The 13,593-nt window shown below is 37.0% G+C and overlaps 1 protein-coding gene and 1 long non-coding RNA gene across 3 annotated transcripts; both read right to left on the reverse strand.

Moving 5' to 3' along the window:
* Positions 1-246: 246 nt before the first annotated feature.
* LOC112166915 lies at positions 247-1,129 on the reverse strand. Its single transcript, XR_002923486.2, has 4 exons — positions 1,060-1,129; positions 874-972; positions 633-763; positions 247-468 (listed from the first exon to the last, which is right to left on the reverse strand). It is a non-coding gene; the product is annotated as an uncharacterized LOC112166915 (long non-coding RNA).
* Positions 1,130-5,972: 4,843 nt separating this feature from the next.
* On the reverse strand, positions 5,973-13,039 carry LOC112201676 (TMV resistance protein N-like). Of its 2 annotated transcripts, XM_024342588.2 has the most exons (6): positions 12,415-13,039; positions 9,107-10,211; positions 8,709-8,984; positions 7,072-8,596; positions 6,833-6,928; positions 5,973-6,364 (listed from the first exon to the last, which is right to left on the reverse strand). In XM_024342588.2, the coding sequence occupies exons 1-6, from the start codon at positions 12,969-12,971 to the stop codon at positions 6,357-6,359; spliced, it is 3,567 nt and encodes a 1,188-aa protein (XP_024198356.1). In that variant the 5' UTR covers positions 12,972-13,039; the 3' UTR covers positions 5,973-6,356. The 2 variants fall into 2 exon arrangements, with proteins under 2 accessions (XP_024198356.1, XP_040361360.1); XM_040505426.1 differs by lacking the exon at positions 6,833-6,928.
* Positions 13,040-13,593: the final 554 nt, after the last annotated feature.

Below are 13,593 nucleotides of genomic sequence, written 5' to 3' on the forward strand. Positions count from 1 at the left end.
TGTTTGATAGTGAATTGAACTTCAGTTTTCTGTTGGCTGTTAAGGCATCTCTGTTGTTTGACAGTGAAATAAACTTCAGTTTTCTGTTGTTGCTGTATTTGTGATACAACATATCATAAACCTGCATTTGTTGGATTTGAACCATAGCAAACCTCATTCTGTACAGTAGTCAATGGAGAAAGGCAGATTAATTATAAGATCTGAAATCAACAAATTCCTCATTGCATAAATCAACCCACCAAAATACATTCCCATCAGTAGCATAATACTAAACTAGCTAGCATGCTAGCCTTTACATTAAATGATTTTAATGACTGCCATTGTTGCACGGATCTTAATCTAACTAAGACAAAAACCTAGTAGCATCCATAGAGTAGTTACAGCAACTGCATGCATTTGTTCAACACTTTCCATCAGTTCTGTCAAAATGCACAAAAGCAGTTCCTAGCCACTACTACTGCTCATAACCTACCAGAAACAAAAGCATATATATAGGCAGTTCTGTCAAAATGCACAAAAGCAGTTCCTAGCCACTACTACTGCTCATAACCTACCAGAAACAAAAGCATATATATAGGCAGTTCTGTCAAAATGCACAAAAGCAGTTCCTAGACACTACTACTGCTCATAACCTACCAGAAACAAAAGCATATATATAGGCTGATACTTAATTTTCTGGGAACTTCAAAACATGCTCAGCCCATTCCGCTCGGATCTCATCAATATCATTGACTGTGTAAACCAAATTTGACCTCGTTCCCCACTGCAATAAGGAAATGCAGCAAATTAAATATGAAAGTTTCATGCACAGAGCATGCACGTACTATATCATTAAACAATAAAGTCCATAGGTAAGCAGTTGATCAATTTTACCTTCATACTAAAATCCAAGTTCTTGTCCTCCACAATTTCTTTCATGTAACGCATAATGAAATATCCACAAGTCTTGTCATTTTTTTGCTCCGGAATACCCTGAAAATACATAATTAAGATAATGGAAGGTGAAATATACAATGAAGTACATAAAACTAACCACTACAAAAAGTTCAACCGACTCACAGCAAGATTCTTCCATTGAATTACTTTCCTTCCTTTCCGATTCTTGTGAGCATTATAGATTTTAATGGAGCTTCAAACAGATAATGATAATTAGTAAATAAGTCCAGTACATGACCAAGTAACACCGACTGATCAATCACTATAGTACAAGACTTCTATGGACCAGACTTCTCTAAAATTACTTCTGTTGTGTGCCTCTCCGATCCTAATTTGAAACCTTTTAACAAAAAACAAAAATTAAATAAAAACAGGTACTCCGCTTCTAGACTGGAGGTCAAGTATTTTGGAATAGTTGCAAAATATATGGAAATATAAGGAATGCTACTCAATATTTATTTTTCTGGCTTTTACTCAACTTTAGAAAAGTAGAAAGCTGGCATAATCACATTTGTGGTTGAGACGAAAGTCATCCAATATTTCATTTCTTGACCATCTTTTTTATTTTTTTTATTTTTTTTCATCTTTTTACCATGAGGCAGGATCGCAGGACAAATAGAAGAAATCTAAAGGAAGCCTTCCTTTGTAGATTCTAGGGCTTTATTTGCTTAACTGATTAGAACTGTATGGTTTGTGAGAAGAACCAAGATGATACAGTACTAGCATCTCACCAGTAGGGTTCTAGGACTCATACCTAGGGCTAGTCTGCATCAGAAAAATCTAAAGAAAACATAACACGCACTTTATCAATGTCAAGTCCGAAAAACAAAGATTACAATAACTCACTCGAATGAGATGATACTAATAAATTTAGGTCTAGAAATAATAATAAAAAAATGACAACAAATTGCAGCCAAGTAACTATGAACTATCACTGTTTAATTTCAAAGTTAAACTATTTTTTGAGGCAACACAATATATGTTTTCTCAGGCCCGCTCACCTGCGGGACGAAAATAAAGGGACCAGACGAGACAAAACCATCCCAGCCGTTGAATCTTAATTCAGTTGATCAAACGGACAAAACGGCAAACCATTAAAACAAATTTTTTTTTAACCTATTATCCAATCCCGTTTAGTCTCAACCAAGACTCTACGTTCAGTCTTGGGTTCTTCCTCCTCCCTTGTCTCCACGTTCAGTCTTGAGTTCTTCCTCCTCCCTCGCCTCCCATATACCATTCTTGATTCATCCTCATCCTCATCATCATAAGATTGGCCTATCTTGAAGGTATTTTTCTTAGATTTTACTCTCTCTCGATTTTAGGGTTTTTTTTTTTTTTTAATTTTTTCTCTTCAGTTTGGGTGAATCATGGAGCCATCGTATTTTGTTTGATGATTTCATTTCTGGTGTTCTGATTTGATTGTCGAAATTTTGGTATTCTTTTGCAAGTATTGATTTTGCTGGGATATAGAGTTGGTCAAAATAAATTGAAAAAAGGTCAATACTTTTTGTCCATGGAATGGATTGAATCATTGAATAGGAAGCCTCATTGACCCAAAAAGGTTAGTACTTTTTGTCTTGGTTTCATTGTCTTAATTTTGATTTCATTCTCTATCTCACGGTCAAAGTTTCTGCTTTTTTTTTTCTTTTTTTTAAAAAATCTTTTTCAAGTAGGGCAATATGTTAATTCAGAGCACTAAAATCTCAAACGGTCAACATAGATTTGTTTAATAAGGAGCTCATGGCTTCACACAATTTTGTCGTCAAAATGCAATTGCATACATGAAGAGCTCAATTATAATATAAGTAAAATGCTTGAATTGAAATTGTGTTTAGAACTTGTGTATATTCTTTTGCATTATGATTATAACTTGTGATTGTGAATTGGGATGTCTGTTACATGTCACTGACCATGTCACTGACCAAGTAACTGACCATGTCACTGACCAAGTAACTGTAACTGGCCATTTAACTAGTCACGTAACTGACCATGTCACTGACCAAGTAACTGCCCATGTCACTGACCAAGTAACTGGTCACGTAACTGACCATGTCACTGACCAAGTAACTGCCCATGTCACTGACCAAGTAACTGGTCACGTAACTGACCATGTAACTGACCATGTCACTGACCAAGTAACTGACCATGAGACTAAACGGGATTGGATAATAGGTTAAAAAAAAAATTTGTTTTAATGGTTTGCCGTTTTGTCCGTTTGATCAACTGAATTAAGATCCAACGGCTGGGATGGTTTTGTCCCGTTTTGTCCCTTTATTTTCGTCCCGCAGGTGAGCGGGCCTGTATAAGTAAACAGGAATGCTTGAATTGAAATTGTGTTTAGTTTTTAACTTCTTTTTTATTAGTGTTATGTCTTTGACTCTGTTATGGTGAAATTCTAATTATAGCTGTGTTTGTACAGGGTGTTTGTAATATAATGCTATAGCTTTATGATGGGTGAACCATCGTTAGAAGAGACAAATGAGAATGCTGTTGTAGATGAACCAAAACTTCAGCTTGGTCAAGAATTCGAATCAATAGAGGAGGCCTATTACTTTTACAATGAGATATATGCAAAGACTATTGGTTTTAGTGTGAGAATGGGTTCAACTAAGAGAAGTAAGGTGACTGGAGAGATTACTTGGAAACAATTTTTATGTTCCAAGGAAGGAAAAACAGATGAGACTTATGAGAACTCAAGACGGCAACATTCATCGACCATGGAAGAAAGGAGGTGCGGAATAAAGCGTATGGGTTGTAAGGCAAGGTTGAACATCGTCTTTAACAAGGCAAGCAAAAATTGGTGTGTAAGTGACTTCGAGGAGGCTCATACACATGAACTTACAACCCCCAAAAGAGTACATTTATTACCATCACACCGCAAGCTTACAAAGGCAAAAAAGTGTCTTATGGAAAAGCTAAGTAGTGTTAATGTTCGAACAAGTCAGCAATTCAAAATAATGGAGACTGTGGCAGGTGGTATACAGAATGTTGGATGTATTCCCAGAGATTTGAGAAACTTTGAAAGAGATTCAAGGGAAGAAGTGAAGGGACATGATGCAACTATGCTACTTGAGTTCTTAGAGTCAGAAAAGGAAAAGAAGCCGTCTTTTTATTTTGAAGTTGACCGAGATGAAGAAAATAGGATGAATCGTTGCTTTTGGGCTGATCCTACCTCAAAAAAAGCATATTATTTCTTTAAACAACTAAAAAACAAAAAGAACAATTTATTATAGACTAAATCTTGGGCCAATAAGATGGGTCTCAATGTCAATGGCCCAGTCTAATATCCTTTGCCTGCATAATCCAATGGAACAAAATCGAGTTTGTTCGTGTTTGACATCCTGAATAGTGAAACAAGAACAAGTTTAGTTTCGGAGTCAATGCTTCCATGAAAACTAATATCAATAGGATTTCCGAGCTATGCTACCAAGAAATCGATTTCTAAGAATTATTGGATTAGACCGAAACAATGATGTTTATATGGTCATAAATTGATGCTTACGGATGCTCTTAGTCTGAAGTCTTACGAACGCTCTTAGTTCGTTAATAGCATGAATCCCCACGATTCCGCTTTTCAAGAATCGAACCAAATTTATAAGAAAGGTGGGATGAAGAAGAAGGGAGGTTGCAAGTCCCTGAAGAAAAAGAAGAGGAAAAGTAAATTTCGAAAGCGGGAACTTTAATTATAAAGAATTACTTGGTTAAAATTCGGAACAGATTTGCTTCTGAACAGCTCTCACTTCTATTAGTGTACAGATCCTAAAACAATTCCAATAAGGCTGAAATTTAGAGGTCAGATAGAAGAGGCAGAGATGAACAACTTTGATGAAAAAAGGATTTTGATATGAGGTTATGAACTAGACTTTTCGGGGCTTGGAAACATATGGATGTGCACAGAAATAGGGAAGGATGCAGTGGGTGTGCGTCGGTGCTGCAGGGGCAGCAGACGTGCGTTGGTGCTGCAGGGGCAGCAGGGATGCGTGTGCAGGGGGGGTAGGCACTGCAGGGGCAGGCGCTCAGGTGAGGCCAGCATGGGCTAGGAGCTGCGGCAGTGAGGCTTGAAGGTGGCAGCAGCAGTTTTGAAGGATTTTCTGATTTGGATTTTATTCTCGTGGTTAGGGCTCGTGCTGATAACGTGTTTAAGTAAAAGAGAATTCAAAAGAGATTGAATAGAGAATTGTCATTCATTATTGAGAATAGGAGCCCTATAAATAGGGATTACAAAATACATGTTCTAATGTTATAAGGAAATCTAATCCGAATAGAATTAGGAATTCTAGAACATTCTCTCCTATTACTACTCCTAGTTTGATTAGGCACACAAAACTGATTTTCCTTTAACACAACACTATATCTTCCACTAGGCTACGATCCATCTAGAGATGGCCCTCTTCCATGTTTGGTTTGGTCTTACCCTGAAGAATTCAAAAGCAAATATGTTGCCAGAAAATTTCGTGGTTCTCCTAATGAATTTGCTGGGATAGGTCTAACATCAGCCCTGCTCTGGATGGCTCGAAGGTATCATTGTTTGTCTTGCTGTGTTTAGGTGATTTCTATTTATATGGTTCTTCCTTGTAATTGACCTTTTTGATGTCTGGACTGAAGAAAAACAAGCAAGAGACTTGTGGAAAATTTTCTTGTATTACTTCTTGTTTTTTAACTAAGTACAAGGATACAAAATATATACAAAGTCTACCACCTAAACCCACAACTAAGATTAACAACTAAGGTAAGATATGAACAGTAGAAGGTAATGTACCAATCAGTGAACCATGCTAGATAAGTACAAAACAGTAATCAAGCACTCAATGTCGATATCCTTCAACAATATATTAAAAATCGTACAGAAGCCTGATTAGCATCTTGCCTTCAGCAAACATAGTTACTCGAAAGAGTCATGGAATTCTCTTGAAAATTATCTGATTAGCATCTTGCCTTCAGCACACAGTTACTCGCAACAGTCATGGAATTCTCTTGAAAATTATCTGATTAGCATCTTGCCTTCAGCACACATAGTTACTCGCAACAGTGATGAATTCTCTTGAAAATTATCTCGCTTTGATTCATTTACATGAAAGAAAGTGAGAGTAGGAGAAAATAACCAGATAGCATCTCAAATTGAGTAAAACCAAAAGGAAATCACTATGAAGCAAACAACAACAAATTTTGATCGAAACCACACTTCTTTTTTTTTAACCACACTGTTGAAACTTTGAAAGTGTCCATAAATTCATGATGGGATAATATTACAATTTAGCATATCACTTGATCAACCAGACTGATTTCTTCACACAGAATTAGTGCCTTCAGTTTCCTGTGGTTATTCCAGTGATGCATAAAAGCAAGTGCAGTGATGCTACAGATCTCATTGACAACACTGGGTCCTTCAGCTAGGATCAGCAATCCTGTGACCAGCCATTTCACCAATCTGCATTTGGGAAGAGTTTCATTAATTACATGATTTCTCTTAATATGCATTCGGGAAAGTTTCACTAATTAAATGATAAGAAACAAGTATCAGGCCTATCAAAGTATCAGTTATATCCAACACATAACGCAGACAATCTTATGGAATATTGAAACAAAGTGATGAAAATCAGCTCCTTTTATTTTTCAAGGAAGATAACTGCTTTGGATCTGTTGCCGAAAAATTGAAGATGGCTCATGTCAGTGGACTATAAAAGAACATTCCTACATGGCAAATCATAGGTTATACATACAAGCACATTGCAGGCTAGCAGCTGTAGAAGGGTGGTAGGTTTATCCCTTTTATTTTTTTGGTCCGGGTGGTAGGTGTTATCTTAAGTTCCTAGCCTTTATCACCAAAAAAAAGGAAAGAAAGGAGGTTTTCTAACGGGTATACAAACTCTGGAATAGTGAAGAATGATGGACTAACCCAATTTCTTGAGTCCCGACGGCCCTTCTTCTCTTGAGCTGTTTGCCAACTCGCTGTCAGACTCACTTGATTCGAGTTCATCAAGATACTCGTCCTCTGTTTTGAAAACAGGGGAAAGTTATCCACAGCAGCAATAGCAAAGAAAAAATTGCATAATCAATTCTATAATATCCGAGAAAGCACCATAATCGATATTAATAAAACTAAAAATAAAGTCTCCACAACGAAAAAAGAGAGACCTGATTCGATTCTCAGTGCCTGGTATAGTTTCATAGACTCTTCATTTGGTGGCATTACCGGGTGCACTCCGCAGCTTTTCAAGCCAACCTCGTTAGGAGCGACATCTAGAGAAATAGTAACTCGACATTGAAAGGGCGGCAGCGGACGCTTATAACGAAACGGCTGCATATCAATTCCATCGAACGGAATATAAAGCAGCCACACACAAGCCGAATCAGCTTTATATACACTGCCACGATCATCTAACTTATTCTCCACTTGTACTTCATTGATAAGAATTTCGAATCGCCACTCTAGCTTTTCTTCGGTAGCAACACAAAGAGCCAATCCACTGTTCTCCCATTTGAAATTAGGAAGGACTTGAATATGAAATTCAAAAAATGGTCCATTCGCTTTGAAATCTATCTGACTGCTGAACCACTTCGGAATTTCATGACTTCCTGGTAATACAACCCCGAATTCAGACTTCTGAGAAGAGAGAAAAAGAGAGAAGAGATTAGCCTCCATCTGATGACTATCATCATTCACTAACAAACCTTCCTTCTCTGCCTCCTGAACCAGATTGTCACAGAGTCTCCAGCAATCGGTCAAGTCCAGCCACTCAAACATCTGCCATTCTTCACGTTTCAAAATGTTTGATAACTTTGAAATTCTTTCCAATGATACGCAACCTCTCACACTTAGCATTTCCAAATTTGGTGGGAGCTCCGGAACTTCTTGAAGCCTCTTGCAACCCTTCAAGTTAAGGTAATTCAAATTGATAAATGTCCTAATGCATGCGGGAAGACTAACAAAATTGCTTTCTGATAAATCAAGCATTTCTAAGGTGGAGGCACAACCAAGCGTCACAAGGAAATCACAGTCCGAAGAAAAGCATCCTCCCCCTAAGAAGTATATTAGTGAAGGAAAGGATAACTTGTCTTGAACATCATCATCACCGTCACTTTCTCTTGATGAAATTGCCTTGCCGTAATGTGAAATCGTTGAGTGGGACGTTGGAGCTGGCCCTTCATAGTATCTCACCCTATTCGAAATTGGAGTTAGCACTAATTTTGGGCAACCTGTGAGTTGAAGATTTAATAGCTCTTGCAACTCATAAATGCTGAGTGGCAGATTTGTAAGGTTTTCACTGTTTTCTAAATTCAAACTCCGAAGATTAAAGAGATGATATCCAATTGATGAAGGCACTTCTTTGATGGCAGTTCCAGATACATACATATGTGTTAAGGATTCTATCCTTCCCACAATTTCTGGAAAGTTTCTGAGCCTCTTGCAGCCACTCAAATCAATATCTTCCAGAGATCTCATGTTGACTATTCTTGGAAACATCTTAAGGTTAGAGCAATCCCGGAGATTGAAGTGGACAAGCTTATCAAGGAATCCAACAGAAGGATGCAACTCAGTTAAACTTGTACAGCATCTTAAATTCAACCTCTCCAAGTTTGGAAACATCCCAGACAAGTCAGGGACCTCTGTTAGGAATTTGCAATGTTCAAAACTTAGAGATTTCAAGTTATGCAAATTCTGCGACACAAGACAGGAAAGATAATATGATGAGCTTCAAAACAACTTCATAACAATTCAAAATATAGAAGTTGGTCAAAACAGCAAATCGATAGTTAACAGCTTAGAATACCTTGAGTCCTTGCCCAAGTCGTGAGATGCGACTGTTTGGCATATTGAGCTTGACTAATTTTTGTGGATTGAAGTCGGATGGCAAAGATTGTGCTGGGAATCCAGGCCAATCAAGGAACTTCAACTGATTTGGGAGATATTTAACCTCTCCAGAGAAGCGTGCATTAATGTTTATAAAAAGTTGAAGATTTTTCATCTTTTTAAAGCATTTAGCACTCAAGCATATCTCATCTTCTCTTGGTAGCTCTACTCTGATGCCTTTAACTTTTTTTGAGCCCTGATATGAAATAAAATATAGGATTAGAAAAGCAAGAAAGTACTATATACGATTTTAATTTTCACGATCAGGAAGCTCTGGATACACATAGCTATATAGAAGGATAAATGTTCTATACTTACAGTATTTTCGGTTAAAACACGATAAACATCCTCATGAAACCATATTCTGCTACGTCTGCCAGCATCATTGGGTGACTCTTTACGAACTATCTCTTTCCCCATTTCCTCCAGCAAGTCATGCATCCAAATCAGACCATATTTATCAATATTTATGAGGGCTTTTTCTTCAAGTACTTCAATAGCATGTACAGGGTTGAGGTAAGAACCCTCTAGTGCTTGCATCACATACTCCTTGGGTTTACCTTTTAAGAAACATGCAATGTCGAGAAATGCTTCTTTCAACGGATCTTCCAATGCACTGTAACTTGTTTCTAGGACTTGTTGGATATTGCTGTTAGGAAATCTTTTGTAACTGTCTAATGCCGCATGCCATTGATTTATACTCTTACCACAGAGAAGTGAACCTAAAATGTTTACAACTAATGGAAGGCCGTGAGCATAGAGTACTGCAGTATCAATTGGGAATTGCACATACTCATCTGGATTTCTGTTATCCTTGAAGGCAGTCAAAATCAAGAGGTTACGGGCTTCATCGTTATCTAATGCCTTGGCTGTGTAAATTGGATAGACTTTATGAGCAATTAGCAAACGTTTATCTCTTGTTGTTATGATAATTCTGCTGCCACAACCAAACCAATCCAATGCTCCAGCTAATTTGTCCAATTGGTTCAATTCATTCACATCATCAAGAACTAAGAGAACCCTTTTACTACCTAACCTCTCCTTCATCACCTGAATTCCTCTATCAGCATTGGTCAGCTTCATTTTCCGGCCCCCTAAAATCTCATAAAGAATATTATTCTGTAGTCGAACTAGGCCTTGATGGGGTACTGAATCTGCTCTAACATTTTCCAAGAAACAACAACCTTCAAACTTATGGGCAATTAAGTTGTAAACAGCTTTAGCAATTGTTGTTTTGCCTATCCCGCCAATACCCCATATACCAACCATGCAAACATCACTTCCCCCGACATCTAAAAGCTCAAACATATCTCGTACACGAGACTCTATTCCAACGGGGTAGTTTGCCACATTTAAATAGGTGCATTTTGATATTTTTGTCGAAATATCTTCTACAATTTGGTCAATAAAGTTAGCTTCATGCCTGCCAATTTAAAGGCAAATAAAAAATGTTATTAAATGTGACTTTTCCATGGTAATCTAACCAACTCGTCTTTAAACAGCGAAGTAATACCAGTTCGATCATGATACAAAATGTTTTTAGAAATGACATAGTAGCACTAGACCAAATAACTAAAAACAAAAGAAGAAGGAAAAAAAACCCATTTTTTAAGTATAAAATAAGGACGCGCAGCCCAGGCCCAAAGTAAAATAGAATATGCCTTGGCTCCGCATTTTACATTAAAATTACCAAAATTCTCAGTTTTTCAAAACATTTACATCGATGCCACTGAACTTTCAGAAATCTCTTGACTAAACCCTGAGAATTTTCCTTCGCCAAGAAAAAAGTGATAATTTTCCGACTGCAGGTCGTCCTCGTCCTCGAATTCCTCATCTTTGGGGGTTCGGTAGCGGTAGTTAAAATGGCCGGATTAGGAGTGGGAGAGGCGGGTCTAAAGGAGAGAGACGAACAGGAAGAGGGGGAGGAGGACGGAGATCCCGGCACAGAGCCAGCGACCCCCTCCTATCCACAACCATGGTGCCTCTCTCTCTCTCTGTTTCGAATGAAAGTTGTTCTTCAAGTTTTCACTCAATTTGTGGCACTAGAGGCTTAAGTTTCTGTTGAGCTAAAGCTAGAACTTAATTCGAGTAGTAAATACAGAGTTGATTCGATGAATTAGTTCAAGTTGCTTTGGTATGTGGAAAAGTAGCGTGTTTCTAAGAAATGGCAATTTCCTAGTTGCTGACCAAGAGACCGAAGAAGGCTGGTATTGTCGGGAAATATGGTGATGAGTTCCTGAGAGAGATCTAAATGCTTTTGTTCTATTCTATGCTTTTTCAATCGCTTGCATGGTTTTATACCTTGATTTCTTTGTTTGATTATTTGTGCTTTAGCTTTCTATTATTGGTTTATACGGGCTACGTGGTGGTAGGAAGAAAAAGCATTCGGTTTCAGTATGTTAATATATAATCACTTTGTATTATGTTGGCTTGCTTATAATTGGCTCTTTCAATAAATTTGAACCTTTTTAAACTTATAATATGTTAGGATCGAATATGTAAAGTGCTTGATGGAAAAAATAACTTGATAATGATTTAAGAGTGTGAAAATCCGCAACCCCCATTTTATAATTCACACTCCCTCTTTCCATTTTTGGCTGTAGTTCTTATAAAGATATAAAAAGTTAAGTTACTAAACACAAAAGGCAAAAAATCACAAATAATTAATGCGTTATGACTCGTTCGACACTTAACTCACTGTATTTTCAATAATATCACTTAATTCACTCACTTTTATTTCCATATTTCACTTAACTCATTGTCGACTTGTTATTAATTCTACTGTTAGAAACCGTTAAATTTGAGGGTATATTTGTCAAAACGCTGAAAAAATACATTTCCAACTTAAAAAAAAATTCTGAATTTATTAGATTTTTTTTCTTTTCAATTTCTAAAATTTCTAATAAAAAGGATTTTTTTTTAATTTAAATATAAGTTGAAAAAAAAAATACTTGTCATTCTTTCTTCAGAAATTTTTTTTTAATTAGGAATGCATTTTTTTAGTGTTTAGACAAATATACCCTCAATTGTTATGGCTTCTAACGATAGATTTAACAACATTGAGTTAAGTGAAAGACAGATATAAAAATGAGTGAGTTAAATGATATTGTTGAAAATATAGTGAGTTAGGTGTCGATCGAACATGTCATAACTCAGTGACCATATGAGAGATTTTCCCAACACAAAATTAAAGTTACCAAAAAAAAAAACATAGAGTGTGAATTGTAAAATACGGTGTGTAAATTTCAATCCCCATGATTTATCCTAAATTATATGTGTAGTTTGCATCTCAAGTTTATGGAAGTCAACTCGCACCTGGTTTTAGTTAGCCTCTATTCTTTTCGTTAGCATCCAGTAGTAGCAAAATGATCATATATCAAGGGCTTTTCTATAGTTTATTAAAATGTTTTGTAATCGAACCTTAAATCTCGGTTGACCTAACCCGGCTTTAAAGATCCATATAGTTAATTAGACGAATAAGTATTCTTGAAAATTATGTAATACATGCAGACATTTTGGAGATCTAGATGCGTATTTAGGGTTTGGAGTGGCATATGCTAAAAGAACAGAAAGAAAACTATGCTCATACATAGACTAAATGTAGTATTAGGTGGTCAGAAGTATACCCGTTCGAGAAAGTCCACCCTTTTAAATTTGCTGCATGCGTAAGAGCCGTCCTCCATCTTTGCACTTTGTCCATGTTGTCCTTTAATCTGCGTTCATGTTTAGCAAGTGCCACTTTGTATTTACCAGTTTGGTACCTTACAACGGATGGATCAACCTTGTAGAAAACAGGCCACACCAGTTGTTGTTGCTTTGGAGATTCTTTACATTCAAGGATCTTAACGAGCTCATCTAAACACCATTTTGAGGATGCATAGTTTTCGGAGAATATGACTATAGAAATCTTCGATCCTTCAATTGCTTTGAGAAGTGGGGATGAAATTTCTTCTCCTTCTCTAAGCTCCTCGTCATCAATGAAGGTTCTGATTCCCTTTCGAACCAAACTGCTGCGCAGATGGCCAGTAAAAGTGTCGCGCGTATCAACACCTCTAAAGCTGAGAAAGACATCGTACGGACATGAATTTGGAGTGAAATGAGAAGAGGAAGGAAAGGCTTGTTCAGTCGGAATAGAGGAATCTGTGAAATTGATTTTTCGTCTTTTTGTTGATGGCGGATCCATAATTGTTTGGATTGCTTTTATGCCGGACAACTGAAGAGGCTGACTGATGATATGAAGAATTGGAGATTGATGGTAATCTGACAGTCATGTAAAAGACAAAGATATGTATAACATATCTGTTACTATGATCATGTGGGCTCTAGAAGAAGCTTCAGTGCAACTTCCGGCAGCTTGTCAATGATATGATCTCAATCTTATCATATAAGTATCAGCTGGCCTCTTGCAGTTTCCTGAAAGCTTCAGTCCAATAGTCATCGACTAATTTTGTCAACTGCTTACAGATTAGCCAGTTTTATCAAAGAAAAGGACAGCTTGTCAATGATATGATCTCAATCTTATTATATAAGTATCAGCTGGCCTCCTGCAGTTTCCTGAAAGCTTCAGTCCAATAGTCATCGACTAATTTTGTCAACTGCTTACAGATTAGCCAGTTTTATCAAAGAAAAGGACAGCCTGTCAATGATATGATCTCGATCTTATTATACAAGTATCAGCTGGCCTCCTGCAGTTTCCTGAAAGCTTCAATGCAATAGTCACCAACTGATTTTGTCAACTGCTTACAGATTAGCCAGTGTATCAAAGAAAAGGACAGCTTGTCAATGATATGATCTCGATCTTATTC

Source organism: Rosa chinensis, chromosome 5 (assembly GCF_002994745.2).
Source record: "Rosa chinensis cultivar Old Blush chromosome 5, RchiOBHm-V2, whole genome shotgun sequence".
NCBI lineage: Eukaryota > Viridiplantae > Streptophyta > Magnoliopsida > Rosales > Rosaceae > Rosa > Rosa chinensis.